Source organism: Eleginops maclovinus, chromosome 22, assembly GCF_036324505.1.
Source record: "Eleginops maclovinus isolate JMC-PN-2008 ecotype Puerto Natales chromosome 22, JC_Emac_rtc_rv5, whole genome shotgun sequence".
NCBI classification, from domain to species: Eukaryota; Metazoa; Chordata; class Actinopteri; order Perciformes; family Eleginopidae; genus Eleginops; species Eleginops maclovinus.
In genome coordinates this window covers 7,881,587-7,896,653 of record NC_086370.1, presented here as the reverse complement: position 1 = coordinate 7,896,653, position 15,067 = coordinate 7,881,587, and the positions used below count along the sequence as shown (strand labels likewise).

General features: G+C 40.6%; 1 protein-coding gene across 1 annotated transcript in view; it reads right to left on the bottom strand.

Moving 5' to 3' along the window:
* Positions 1–1,106: 1,106 nt before the first annotated feature.
* Positions 1,107–15,067, bottom strand: part of si:dkey-192p21.6 (uncharacterized protein LOC565246 homolog) — a 29,459-nt gene continuing 15,498 nt past the window's right edge. The window contains exons 11-18 of the mRNA XM_063875135.1: positions 13,241–13,353; positions 11,792–11,913; positions 11,021–11,144; positions 10,841–10,927; positions 9,492–9,569; positions 5,693–5,763; positions 4,522–4,634; positions 1,107–3,467 (exon numbers count right to left, since the gene is read on the bottom strand). Of these exons, the coding sequence (XP_063731205.1) occupies positions 3,286–3,467; positions 4,522–4,634; positions 5,693–5,763; positions 9,492–9,569; positions 10,841–10,927; positions 11,021–11,144; positions 11,792–11,913; positions 13,241–13,353 (890 nt within the window). The 3' untranslated portion in view covers positions 1,107–3,285. The remainder of the gene's footprint in view (positions 3,468–4,521; positions 4,635–5,692; positions 5,764–9,491; positions 9,570–10,840; positions 10,928–11,020; positions 11,145–11,791; positions 11,914–13,240; positions 13,354–15,067) is intronic.

Sequence of the window (15,067 nt, the reverse complement as noted above, 5' to 3'; positions counted from 1 at the left end):
TTATGAGCAGGACCAGGGATTTCCTGCTTGTTTTTTCTTGTCATTGACGATTTTGGTTTACCTGTAAAGATTATTAGCTTTTTTTGTTGACTAAGGGGCGGGACATTTCTAAGTGATTGACAAATCACAACAGAGCCAGCTAACCAATCAGGGCAGACTGGGCTCTGGTTTCAGGCAAAGGGTGAAAAGAGATGCTGCAGCACAGGCAGTTTGAGAAAAATAAAGAGCTTTCTGAACATTAAAGCATGTAAATATGTCACAGTAGAGGCACAAAATACAAATGAAATAATAATAATAAAATATAAACCTAAAAGATTATCAAAGGGCCCCTTTAACATTTATACAACAATTATAATCTAATAAAATCATATTAATTATTCTAAAATGGCTGTAATGCACAGGAAGAACTTGTGGTATATTTTGCTGATAATACTTTCATTATTTTACTCCAGTACGTTTTTTTTTTTTAAATGTAGGACTCGTGGTGGAGTAGTTTAAGTGTGGTATTACTTTTACTTCAATAGGAGATATAACATTCTTCCACCACTGCTTATAGTTGCCAGAACAAAAAGAGCAAACTGCTGTTGGATCAGCTGAATGACTTTAGGTCTTGAGTCTAAAGACTGCCTGTCATTTAAGTGAGGGATCTCTCTGTGACGGGATGGTGTGGAGTGATGCATTGCTGCAGCCTCAGGGCAGGACACCAGTCAGTCACACAGCAATCGCTCTCCAATCAATGTCCCTGCATGGAGCAAAAATACTGGAGTTCATTGGGCTGCAGAGACGACAGCAGGGCTTCTCAGGACCTCCAGCAACTTTCACCAAGTGGAAAAAATACTGCTGTTATATTTCACCTGCTGTGTTTGGTTTGCTCAACTTGTTTCATGGGTTTAAAAATGAAGAAAAAATGTGAGGAAACCATAGACGATATATAAAGAGGAAGAAAGCTAGGTCAGAATCAAGCAAGATCTAAAAAAAAATGAGATAAGATATGTAGTCAGTTTATATTGATGTGTATGATTACTTTCAATTATGCTGGCATGGTTCATGCTGTTATAGTGAAAATGTATGTTGAAAGTCCAATAATATCAACATTAGCTGTTAAAATGTTTATTTTGTAGACTCAGCCACAAAAGACTTTGAGGTGATATATAATATCGGTACAATATTGGCCTCAATCACTGGATCCAATTAAAACAAATCTCGACAGAAACAATCCATTAGCCTTAAACAGGTTTTTTGAGATTACATTGAGTTTAAAGTAAGGTCTAGTATTGTACACTGAATTAACATTTTCTTTGTTAATCTAAACACTTAGATTTAAACTTTTGCACACATTTGCACTATAAATGTAGTTGTGAATGTTTCAATGGTAACGACCAATAAAAAAAGACTGCTAAAAGTAATCTAAAAAACAACAGTAGCATTGTATAACTGCATATGGGAATACTAAATGCTTCCTCGTTTGAGCATGAAAGTTGATGGCTAGCTTAAGAAAAGTGTGTCCATACAAATGTATTATTAACAGCTTAGTAGTTTAAGAGGGAAAAAGACTCAAGGCAGTTACTTAAGGTTTCCGTTAATGTTTCGGACATGATAAAAGTGGTTTCAAGCCATCAATATAAAATGAAGTTATTGCTTAAGAACCCTTCCAGATATCATGTTTTTTTCAAACATGAAATTGACGTCAATATGTAGCAGATACTCAAATGTTCACTTACACGATATAGGAGGATGAATGTAATGCTGCTCCCTGTACCAAGGGAGAGCGTGCGGATCATTATGTGATATAAGAAGCTAAGGGGTCTCAATGAGAACATTGAATCCAGGATAAAGTTTCCATACGATAGACTTTAGGTATCCTGAGACATAATGCTCAACGAGAATCAATAAAGACAAGGAAATGTTTTGGTGTAGTCATGGTATGTAGAACCACAATGCTATCTTATGGGCTTTTTCATGACAATGTTTCTGTATCATGGGTTCAGCAGAAATGTAATCCGAAACACAAGCACAATGCTAATCATCTCGGCTGTCTAGACCTTGTTATGGTTACCCTTTTGATTTTTCTTGGGATGTTTCTAATAGAGCTCATTGTGCTGTTGCAGTTCCTGTAAGTGTCTCAGAATGACTCAGCTAAATGCTTACATTTAAATACAAAGCTTTTTCAATGCAAGCAAACACACAAAGATATCTTTAGACCTCCATGGTAAGTCGCTATTGATTTCATTTTCATCTCGAGGAGATGCGTTTCCATTTCTTGCACGGGGGTTTGGGGAAAGCAATTATGGACTAGAGTCTTTTTCAAGAAGGCAGGATGTGCCTGCAGAATCCAAACTGTTGATAAGATAATTACCAAAACCACTACAGCATACCACGCAGTTACTACGCCATCCGAGTAGTGTGTAATATGATTTCACTCTGGAAGAGAAGCATGATGCTGTCATTTCATTAACTACATGTTCATTTCATGATGTACACATCACCTGACCTGAAACCAAAGTCACACAGCATGTTCAATACTGTCATGTAAACAGAAATATCAATAAATCACTCAATACTCAGCCACGTAGAAACATGATGGTCTAAAAACAAGCCCTGTTCAGTAGGTGAGCATGTGTTAAATATGTAAAACGGGCTCAGGCTCTTGGAGAGGCTCGTTGTGTTCTGAGATGAATTGGATTTGTGTAATTTCCCTGATTTTCTAATACATTGAGTGCAAGAGGTGTCGTTCTCATTAATGACACTCCTTTGTGAGTCGTGCATCTTGACCCCTATTAAAGTAGTCACTCGGACAGCAGATGGTATCCACACACGCACATAAGGGGAAGGAGTGACCATGGCAACAGACTCATAATGGCTGGCCTGGTGTGTAGTGGAATCACTCGGCCTAATTTGTTAAGTACCACCTCAGTATATTTGATTTAATCAGTCTATTCAGTGCACAAAACAAGTGGCATCAAATAAATCCTCAGCCGCCCACACTAACAGTGGAACAGTCATCTTGGTTACGTTTTCATAGATATTCATACGTTTCATAACTTTGCTGTGATGCAGCCTGTTTTTTTATACAAAACTGTAATCATTAGTACAACTGAAATGTACGTGGGTAGGTTGTATATCACTGAAAGTAAGCTACACTGATTAAGCCAAAAATAGCCGGCCTGATTTCCCACAGAAGTTATTGTATTCAATACAACTTACAATAAATAATGTTTGTTTGGCGTTGAACAATAAGACAATAGTATCTACAGAATATAAAAAAGGACAGATGAGCATCCTGGTTTATATTTTGAGGAAGAATTTATTCCTGTACAGCAGGTAGGCGATGAGCACCCACAGTGCAGTCCCCCACAGGCTTTGGAAGAGCTGCTCCCAGTGGCTCTCCTGGAAGCGCATCTCCCAGCTGAACGGGAAGTAGAACCCCAGGAGAGAGTGGCCAACATATACAAAGATGGAGTTCATCCCTGAGGAGGAGAGAAGAGACAAGAAAAGCTGTTATCAAACAAGACTCTCTAAAGGAAAATCTCATCCTACTTTGGCGATTTTTTAACTCTTACAGACAAAACAACTGCATTAGGGACAGCTGTAGGAGACTCCATAAACTTCATCTAAATTATTTAAACTGCTTGTCCCCGAGTGCAACCAAAACTCTCATCTACATAGCTCTGCAATATATAAAACCATGGCTAATAATGGTTTGTTACCACAGCAAATTAACTAATAGCTAGCTGCGTAAGCCATCAAGTTGCTCTTAAAGTTGATCTCTAACCAGTTAACTACAATAGCTAATCCAAAGGGCTAATTAGTGTGTTTACGTTTGGACGAAGTCTAACACAAGCATTTCAAATAATTAATGAGAACGGGAATGGATCCTACTAGAATTCATTTTCCTACAATAACCTTTTTAAACATTCAGTCACGCGGATACAAGTTATTGATACAACACTAACACAATATCACCTTTATGACGTAGAAAACTTGTTAACAAAAAGGATTATTTTTGACACATGCATACATGTATGTTGAACTCCCAGGCAGTACACACTGCAAGTATGAGAAATGATTTAAGATAAAATGAACAAAAAACAAGATAATGTTTCCAAAATAGGCAATATCTACACAAACAAACACTTTGAACCAATACAAAATAATTAACTAGTTGAAAGTGCGAGGAAAGAGTTAGTTTAATAGTTGGGACGGGGGATGCATGGGGAGCATTTAAACTTGTTGTAAAGCAATGTTGTATGCAGTTTAACAACCTGCATACAACATTGATGTGTGGGGTAACACCAAAACATCGAAGGCCAGATAACCAAAACAATGAGCTGAGAGACCCTAAAACACTGAGTAGAGCTGTTTTTTAACTGTCAAGGGATTATGTGAGTGAGTGTATTATTGCAAACTCATGTGCTCGCTCATTTTAAAAATGTTTATTATGGCCTTTCCAATTAAATCGGGAGTGTTAACATATACACCTGTAGCACACATTGATCCCTTTGAATATTTATTAAAGCATACCTGGGTATATGAATGGCTGTCCGCCCCACCAGCCTTTGATATCAGTGACATAGTACATGCCTCCCAGCAGCAGGAAGGAGAAACTGCCCATACACAACACATAGGATAACGACCTGAGGAAACAGGAACACTTTACAACAACAGCAACATTTCACTCTGTACATCTGGTCGTCACTGCAATGTAAGTGGTGAACAAGGGTGTAAAAACACTGGGTCTATCAATCCAGCACTACAGATAAATAACACCCAGGCGTCTCGAGGCAATCCAGCAAACTGTCCCGCAGTTGCTGGTTTGGTCTAAGGCATCAGCAGTGGATCCTTGGCACGTGCCCCGTGGAGCCGTGCCAGCCAGCCATGTCCCTGTCTGTTCTTAAGTGCAAGAATGTTTGATGTAATACCATCTTATGTAAAATGGCTGCCTCCCGGAGCCTCCTGGCTTTTTCTTTTTTTTTTATCTCCACTGAAGTGGGGCCAAAAAGGACTCTTAGCTGGGAGTTAATTACTTTTAGACATCCAGGCAGGGACTCGTACTCAAGAGCTCAATAACCTGTGTATGATGAACTGCCTATAAAAGCCAGGCAGGTAATGGCGAGGGATGAGCGCAGCGTTAGCAGGAGGCCCCTGTGGAACATCATGAAGAATTTGCTTACACATCACAGATGAAATGGTATTCTTCCTGCTGCAACATTAAAATGATTCACTTCATATTAAGGGAAATGTGGGAGTGGAAAGAATGCGCAGGTCGTAAAGTAATGCACGTCTGAGGCCGTAATAGCGCTGTATTTCATGCAAAACCATTACAAACGTGCCTTGGTTTACCAAAAAGGCATATGATAGTTTGGGAGCGGTCATACTACACCGCTGTTATATACATGCTTTTCCCAGAGCCTGATCCCATTCCATCACACAGAGCTGGTAAAATGTGTTGTGAGTGACTAGAGAGGATAAAGCATCCTTTATTTTCCTGGCTGTAAGGAAGAGTGATCATGTTGGGAGGATGTATAACCCATCCACCTCACACTCCCGACAGCGCGGGTGATTATTTACAGTCGTAGCTGTCGTTAGAGGTAAGTAAACGCATGTTTTAGCAGCCTTGATTTGTGCCTGTTGGAACCCATCCTTTCTTTTGTGAGGAAAAGTGGCTGGATTTAGAGGGTCAGGAAGCACTTACCAAAGGTTTTTATTGACAGGTATAAATCCTCCGTCTCGCGTGCACTTAGAAAGGATGGCTGCAGAGATTCCCTAAGGGTGGAAATGAAACAGATTTCAAATCGATGGAAGGCGATAAAGCGAGCAGTATTGGGCTTCTAAAACGTGAGGCATCAGAATCAAGCAGAGTCCGGAGAATTAACCGATTATCTAAAAGTCAGATGCAAAGTCCATCAAGTCACACCGGACTACAAACAGGCCAATTTGTCCACGCTGGAATGTTGTGCACCTCGTACACACCCCCCCTTCAGAGTCACACCCATTTGAAGTCGACTCCACGGTCAGTTATTAACCACCATAGTGAAGAACAATGTATGATGTCATGGACCCTTCATCAAGGAGAGCTGTTACTGCCTCATCCATTTACCTTTACATATCATTTAGATAATTGAGGATACATTCTGTGCTCCAGAGAGAAACCCAGGGCAGTGGTTAGATTCCAAACATGCTTGTTAGGTGGATATCCATCATGTGTATAGATGACAGAATCGATGGTGTGGAAATAGCCTAGCCGGGGCTGGATTGAGTCTCCAGGCTATCCAGGCAGCAGGATATGGGACGGGGCTGGTATGTGGGGCAATCGTTCAATTTCAATCTCTCACTTCTCAAGCCTGATCGTTGGATTTTAATTAACTGGGACTGTTGTTTATTAGCAGGAAGATGCATGGCCGCCCCTGAATGTCAACTCGCCGTAGAAATAGCATTACAGAGAACTGTGGCGTAAAACCCAGCTTGTCCATTACTGTTTCAACACTTCTTTGTGAACCTCCTGTGCATAATATCAATCCTGTGGTTGGATGCCTGTAGAAATGAGCTCTCTCCTCCACTGTGGAGGCCTGCTAATGTCAAGAGCACATGTCTGAAACAAGAGGCATTGCAGCTTTCCTCCCCTCTGAGGCGAAATCATATTAGAAAAGTCAATATGAAGAGCAGGCCGATCGCTAAAACTAATTTTGCTTTCTTTGTCGGTGAAAGACATTTTGTGGGGCTAAAAATAGATTCAGCTGAGATTAAAGAAGAAACCAAAGCAGAACACATATGCTGTATTTACACTTTACTCACGGTCTGTATCTCTTCCCAGAATCAATAAAAAAACTCCACTCTCTCTGCCAACAATTGCACTGCGAGAAATCTATTTTATTGTTATTCCCCGTTTCAGTTAACTGGGATTTTACGTCCCTGTATCGATCCATCTCTAAACACTGTATGATCCTGAACATAACGTCTCTCAACATCACAATTCTGAATATCATCATCTATGCGATATTACCAGGTGAATCCATGGGATACAGTGGCAAAACATAAAAGCCTAATGTTTATTTATTTCCTGTTGTTCTACTTTATCACTCTGTGCCTCTGGGAGAAGCCAAATGGATCTAATTTATTTCACCTCCCTCCAGTCACTCGCTCCACAATGATAGTCAATAAGATTCAACACCCGGAGACATAATGGGGAGATTTGTCATTTAGGAATTGAGGTTAATGATATTTAATTCTCACAACAGAATTTCAATTGATTCTCACATATATGAGCAGGATACTTCCTGATGTACAAACACAAAAATACCCATTCCTCCAGTGCTGGATTTTTTTGTATTGGATTTAGCACATTCATTTTAGACCTATTACAGTCTCATTCGGTTTGGTCAGTTTGTCGGTCAGTAGGATTGCTGAAGAAATACTGCCACTATGTTCATGAAACTTGGTGGAAGGGTGAAGCATGGACCAAGAAAGAACCTATTCAATTTAGGTTCGAGCCGATCCGAATTATGGGGCAGGTGCACACATTATCTTTCACTTATGTAAATGTTAATGCATACATACCATGCAAATAATGAATCATTTATTTTTGTAAATATTAATATAGTGGGTGCAACTGCAGATCTGCATGTCATGGCAGACTGGACTGTTTATTATTTATTTAGAGGTCTGCTCTCTCTGCCCTTCTAGTTTGATTGGAATAATTTTGTTTCTATTTTTGCCATGGCTATATGTATTCCCCGTAAAAGCAGTAACTTGACACTTTTGCTTTTAGTAAAAAAATGTGCTTAATTTATCGTTCCCAGAGGATGAATCTCAATTTGGTTAACCCCTCCGTTTTATTATTGCGCCACCATGACGTCAAAATCTGAATTGTAATGACGATGGTGATCCTCTTTCCATCTAACGCCATCATCAGGTCAAAATTAAAAATGTTCCAATACTTTTGTTAATAATCTAATATCTGATCAAATAATGCCATTTGCATTAACCTCCGCTAAACTCTGTACTCAGTGCTAATAAATAATGTAAGCATACTCCCAAAGTATTCTACAATGATGAATCTGGTAAACATACTTGCTAAACATTAGCATGTCGTTACTTTTGCATTTTACTCAAAGCACCATTGGTCCTAAATGCAGCCTCACAGAGCTGTATTACTCACTGTATTGTCTTGTTTTCTTACATGCTGAGGATTTTAGAAGCTTTTTTCTCATTAGAAAGTATGGGCTGGAAGAGAAATCTATGGCTAAAAGCTAAAATGAGATATTGCATAGATGCAGGACTGATAAAATAAAGTGAATGGATGGTATTGTTTACTTTTAAGAACCTTCAGTCAGGTTTAATCACATTGGTCAAACAAGCAGTCTGCAGGAACGTGAAATATCAGAAAAAGCAGAGCAAAATAAACTGAAAAACTTCAAACTAATGGGATTAAACTAAGTGTTTTTCTCGGTCTGCTTCTACTGGCCCCTTCTTTTCATCCTGCCCAGTTTGATTTCAAAGGCTGAGTGAGGCAGCCAGCTCGTCCGACTCCATCATCGCTTTGAGCCACAGCTCCGCCGCTTCAGGAAGTCTCCCTCCACAGCATGCAGGCTCATGCTAGCTAACCCCGTTCTGCAAACAAGCTATATCTCCTGTAGCATCTCACTGTACTGTGCAAATAAACAGCGGCCACGGAAAGCTCAGCAAAGCCTGGCCTTTCCTCTGGATGTCTGTCAATCTCGTTAGGACAGACTAACAGCCTCCTGTCACAGGTTTAGAAATGCAAAACGGGACGTCTCATATAACACTTGGCTTCTCCCTGTGGGACACAATCCCCCTCCAAATGAAATAGATGCCAACTTGCCTCTTCTTGTGTTGTGAGACCACCCAGCATGAAGACAGATCCAAAACAAAAATGTCCTTAAATGCCTTCTGAGCAGATCACTACCAAAATGTGTTTTTGTTCTGGGTTCAAATGGATTTTAATCTTCTTCTGTTATACCAAACTGTCCATACGGTCACGTGATTTCTCTTTAAATGTTTGTTGACACTTAGTGAGCAGGTATAGGATTTAATTGTGCTCTTTATTAGATGCTACAGACTGCAGAAAACTGTGAAGAATAATCAACACTCTTCGAATCTGCAACCATACTGCATGTGAAGCACCGGCAATGAGAGACAGTGTTACCCCCCTGAGGCGCTGGATACTCATGACTGCCCGGAAATACAGCCCCACATGGATGTTGTTTAATTGTACTGAGATCACACACATGTCCTGGACTAAGTCCTGCTAATGAATGGCTTTGCCAGCGATGACTAATACCAGATAGACTGAACAACACGTTGCAGTTTACCTTCATGGTGAGTAAAACAGCATGACCATAAAAGTGCTCAGCCCAGTGTGAGTCATAGGAGCAGGACGAAGTGATTTGTTGTCTTGGTTTTGAGTTATCAATTGACTTTTATACTTTATACTTTCCCAGCTGTGTTTCAAACCCCCACATGATGTAACGTACCAGGATGACGGCCCACACGAGGAATCGACAGAGGATGTGGACGTTTATCCCCCTGTAGAAAACGATAATTTTCCCAGCCTGTGGAGAAGGAAGCAGAGATAAGCAGGGACACCACAACTCATTTAATCCTACATTTAATGAGAAATACCATGTAAACACCAGTAACGGGTGTGTGCATGCATTTGCCCTTGAGTAACCAAATATGCCTGGGATGTCAATGCTGTGTCCCTGACGTGGCGGTCACATTTCTCCTATGCTGTTGAGCCAGATGTGGTGTGCAATTCATCCACACCCTCTGATTAATTTGGTGATGATGAATATGTTTCAGCTGAGGACATTAGCACGGGCAAGCACAGAGGAGGGTAGCGGACACCTGGCGTGTCGTCTAAGACTCGCTGACGGAAGGGCTCAGTGTTAACCGCCCATCGGGAATTAAGCAATGTGGTGCTACTTCCCACAACACAAATTATTAAAAGTGACGTGGTCACCGTCAGACGCTCAGGTCTAAAGACCAAACGCTCTCTCCTCACGTTCTGAGAACATTTAGTCATTAAAAGAGAGCAGCTGTGCACTTGCAATTAGGCGGGGGAAAAGGTCTTTCACATAGCCTTCATTTTAAGAACGAAACGTATTCAACCTGTATTTTAACTCATCTTAAAACAGCTTTAAGGAAAATGAATCAACCAAACAAACAACATAATCCAAACATTAGAGCCTGGGTGCAGACAACAGAATTAACTGTAGTTTCACGGTCTAATATCATTTGTTAAGGTCTGAGCATTACAGTCCATCATTGATCCTCTAGTTAAAGAAGCTCTGGAATAGAAATTTGAGAAATTAAACATTGATTTGTATAATTGTACGAAATGTATTGATTCTTGAGACTACTTTCTGCCAGTGGTTTCTGACCAGTCGTTTCTGACCAGTAGTTTCTGACCAGTAAGCCTTTACATTACAAGTTTTGGTCAAATATGAACAAGAAGTTGCTGCTCTCAGCCAATCAGAGGCCAGTTTCGCAAGAATAAGGGCAGTTCCCCCAAATCACATAAAAATGTACAAACTTGAATTAAAAAACATTTGAGCATCAAAATAGAAATGTCAGATAACATCAAGCAAATGATCAGTAGCCTTTTAATAAGCCTTGCATTGTTTCAATAAAAACACAAGCTAAATCATCCATTTACAAAACAAAGTATAATAAAAAGCATTGTTCCTCTTAGAAACAATAGGAAATTAAGAACTAACTAACAACAACAGAAAAATGTTGACACTTTAAAAAACAACTCAAACTAGAAATACTCTTGTACCACTTGTTGAATCACACAGGTGAAATGAATAAACCACCTTACCTGCATCCCCAGGAATCCTATGACAACAGAGTTTATTGTACCCAGAACCCCCTCGGGGTCAAAGGGCTGCGTGCTGCGATACAATTCCTGAACAAAAGCAAGACAACAACCAGGAAGGTTGTTTCAATACCACAAGAACAATATGTAAAAGCATGAGATGTTTGTGTAAAAAGATCTTACTTTGCATGTGGGGTACCTGTACATGTTATCTCCAAACATCCATCTATCAACGTACCCTGCTGCACCTCCAGTGCAGTTTGGGTAAAGACCATTATCGCCGATTCCACCAGCTCCCAAATATCCTCTGATAACAAAAGATAAAGTGTAGTAAGAATTCAAAAAGCATGGCCTTCTAATAGCAATGGTAGGTAAAACATTACCTGTAAATGATTAAAAAGCAAGGCTCTAAAAATGTAATTATGAGAAGAGGCGACAGATTTAACGACAGGAAGTTCATCAGGGCACATTTTTCAATTTGACAATTATAGTTTAGAACTGGATTTTTGTTCACCACACATCCTGACATTCCACTTCCACAAATAAAACAGTGTTGGAAGAAACACAAGAGCTCCTATTGGATCCTGGACTATTCCAACAGTGATGTCATGCAGGGTCACAGAAATGGGGGGAAACAGACAAAAAGCACCACTGTGCAGAAGACGCAGAGCGAGGAAGATGGATCCTCTGCCTCTGCTCCTCTTATTGCACATGACACACTGAGATTGGCTAATTATGCCCTCTGAAGCATCCACCACAGGCCTATAAATCACAGCGGTTCATAACACCAGCGACTCAAGGTGCACGCTCACACCTCTGCTGCAGCGCAACAGCCCCAACGGGAGATTATCTCAGTATGGGAGGATCTACACTTTAAGCATACGTGAACAGTGGATTTATGGGTGGATCGGGCTTGGTATATTATAGGATAGTGGGAGCCATGCGTGGGCTTACGTGGGGCAATTGGGTACAGGCATGAGCAGAGTGATGCAGAGCCACAGAGTCTCCAGCAGGATGATAATCAGCCACTGGGGCCAGTACAGGACCACATCCTGGACGGGGTTCCACCAGTGATGCTACAACACACATAAATCGTGTTAAACGCACAATATCATTTACTGCCACTAGGGGTCTCAATCAAAACAATAACAAAAGACACGTTAGGTGGCTTTGTGAAGTAAAGGGATCATGGGAGTTTGTCAATACAAGGGGCCAAATTATTCAACAGACACAATCGGTTAAATTGGTCAAACACTACATTTAAAAATAAATGTTTATACAACACAACTTAGTTGAAATTGTACATCCCTATGGGGAAGCGATCCGATTTGGGGCTGATGTTTTCTCAGCCCATTTCTCTGATAAATTAACATCCAGGCGTTTAGGAAGTTTATAACAGGTGCCAAATGATCCGCAGACATTGCCTCCAAGGATCAATGAGACACGGTGAGTAGCAAAAGTAAAAGCAGTTTAAGGTTAAAAATGATACACTGCCTGGACAAAAAAAAGGTCACAAGCCTGTGGGGGCAGTGCTATGATCTGGGGTTGCTGCAGTTGGTCTGGTCTAGGTTCAGCAACATGCCCAAAGAATGAGGTCAGCTGACTACCTGAGTATACTGAATATCCAGGTTATTCCATCAATGGATTTTTTCTTCCCTGATGGCACGGGCATGTTCCAAGATGAGAATGCCAGGATCCATCGGGCTCAGATTATGAAAGAGTGGTTCAGGGAGCATGAGACATCATTTTCACACATGGATTGGCCCCCACAGAGTCCAGACCTGAAACCGATTGAGAATCTTTGGGATGTGCTGGAGAAGACTTTGCGCAGTGGTCTGAATCTCCCGTCATCAATACAAGATCTTGGCGAAAAATTAATGCAAGACAGAAATAAATGTTGTGACATTGCAGAAGCTCGTGGAAACCATGCCACAGCGAATGCGTGCCGTAATCAAAGCTAAAGGCGGTCCAACGAATATTAGAGTGTGTGACCTTTTTTTGGGCTGGGCAGTGTATTTTTATAGTGGAAAACGACCATCCACTAAAAAGTACATTGTAAAAAATGTTGCTTAAATCGGGAAATTAAAATGTATATAAGCTGCTGGGAGGCAAACACAGCACTGACGCATGCAGGCCCCACATGATACAAATTAAATGGACCCTTAATTAGAATTATTTCTCTATGATTTAAAACATTTGGGATCATTTTAAAGTACACAAATTCAAAAACATAAAATAGGTCCCATCAATTTCAGAATGTTTTAAGCTACATTTTTGATGAACCCAGGAATTCAAGGCGCACACAGTGAGTTAGCTGTTTATAAAGGTTTTGTTCAGGCTGGACTTTTTTTTATCCCCTGGTGTGTAATGACAGACTAAAGTGGACCTGACAGAGTTGCTCACCGTTGACAGTGGGATTTCTTTTTGGCCCCAGAAAGTCTGCAGGAGAGACAGGACAAAGTAGGTAAAGCCCAGACGCTGCAGCACTCCAGGGATCCTCAGCCAGGACCAGGACACTGCAACAGTCAACAACACCAACATGGTCCCTCATGCATGCTCTGATACTCAGTGATGAATATATGAGCTTACAACTCAGGGACATCACAGAAATATAACTCAGTGGTGTAAAGCTATTCCTGCTGATCTGGGCAAATTATACATCAGGAAATATTGGACCTCTTCTCAATCATTCCGCTACATTACATCTCCCTTAAGGAGGGTGACAGACAGCACTGAGAAATGGTGTCAGCCTTCAGGAAACGACATGTCAAGAACGTGGGACGCAAATCCAAGATTCCCAGTTATCTCTTTGTCTCGACAAATTGGGGAGGATAAGATTGGCTTGTGGTTCAGAGATTGATGGTAATCTACACATTAGTTAATTGAAAACCTTTTTGCCGCACAAAGTGCCATGAACAGCGTAATCCCATTCATTGATCCAAGCAAATCAAATAAGAGGCGGAAATGTCTCCTTTCACAGGAAAAGAGGAAGCTCTTACTTATGACACATTTGTTAAACATGCATGTCACACTCCCCCCCAAGATAATTCATTGTTTCCCCACAACATAGATTGTATAATGTAATCTAAAAATTCTTCTTGAAATTCTTACAGTTTTAAAAGAGAACTGCTTCTCTGAACAATTTATTTAGGTGTTTTGTGTGAAATTGAGACCCTTTTTGATGTTCAATATCATTTAAGAAGTGAAAGCTTTGCTGTCTGCTTCCAATCTCTGAGCACTTTCCCTGATGGATTAAATAAAATAATGATTCAGAAGTGAGAACAACAGACTAAAACAATCAGAAAGTCTAGTAAATAACAGAAATGTTTCAAAAAGATGTTTTTCTTATGTGAACATCCTCTGAAGACTACTCTACCGTCAGGGTTAGAACTCAACCTTCTGACCTCATCTTTATCTGACTGATCATTTCTTGTAGCTTGTCACCATCCAACAACAATAAAAAACTGATGAATAGTCAGAGATTAAACCTTGAAAACACTGTTTCCTTAAGGAAAATAATATTTATATGTCAAAAATGTCAAATCTAAGTATTTGAGACAGCCACATTTTTTTAGCATCATCACACTGCGTGGTTGAGTTAATCGAATTGAATGTAAAAGTTAACCATTAAAATAAAGTATTATGTACGTGCTTCAATAAAGTGACAAAATAAAAAGATATTGGTGTTTCTCCGTCTCTGCTTTGACGATGATTTGCTCAGCAGGGTTTATTTGAAATGACTCATAGTTTCTGTCAAAGGTTAACACCTTCTTCTGTCTCGTCTGACATTGAAATCGTTTAACATATTGAGCCGATATGACTCCATTCTCTTATTAGATCAAACCCTGGGACAGAACTGCAGAGGACGTCCTTGGAGACGGAGGGCAGAGCTGCAGTTTATGGTAGAAGTCAGTGTGCTGTTATGCCTGCAGACTTCACAGCAGCTGCATGGGGCTGAAGAGTGTAACACTATCTGTTTGTAATTGTCCATTACCACAGCGCTTGTTTTTGCTCAATCCGCAGCAGATAAACGTCCCCCCGTGCTGGATTTTGAGACGACTCACACACACAATAACAATATTTTTGTTAACCCAGTTACGCAGACATCCACCCAGGAACGTCCATTAGCGCTGGGGAGGGCTAATGTGTGGGGGGCGCCCCGTGCATCCCCAGGTGGACAATGAAATGTGGATTTTCAGCCTTCCCCTCCTTCAGACCCCGACACATCCC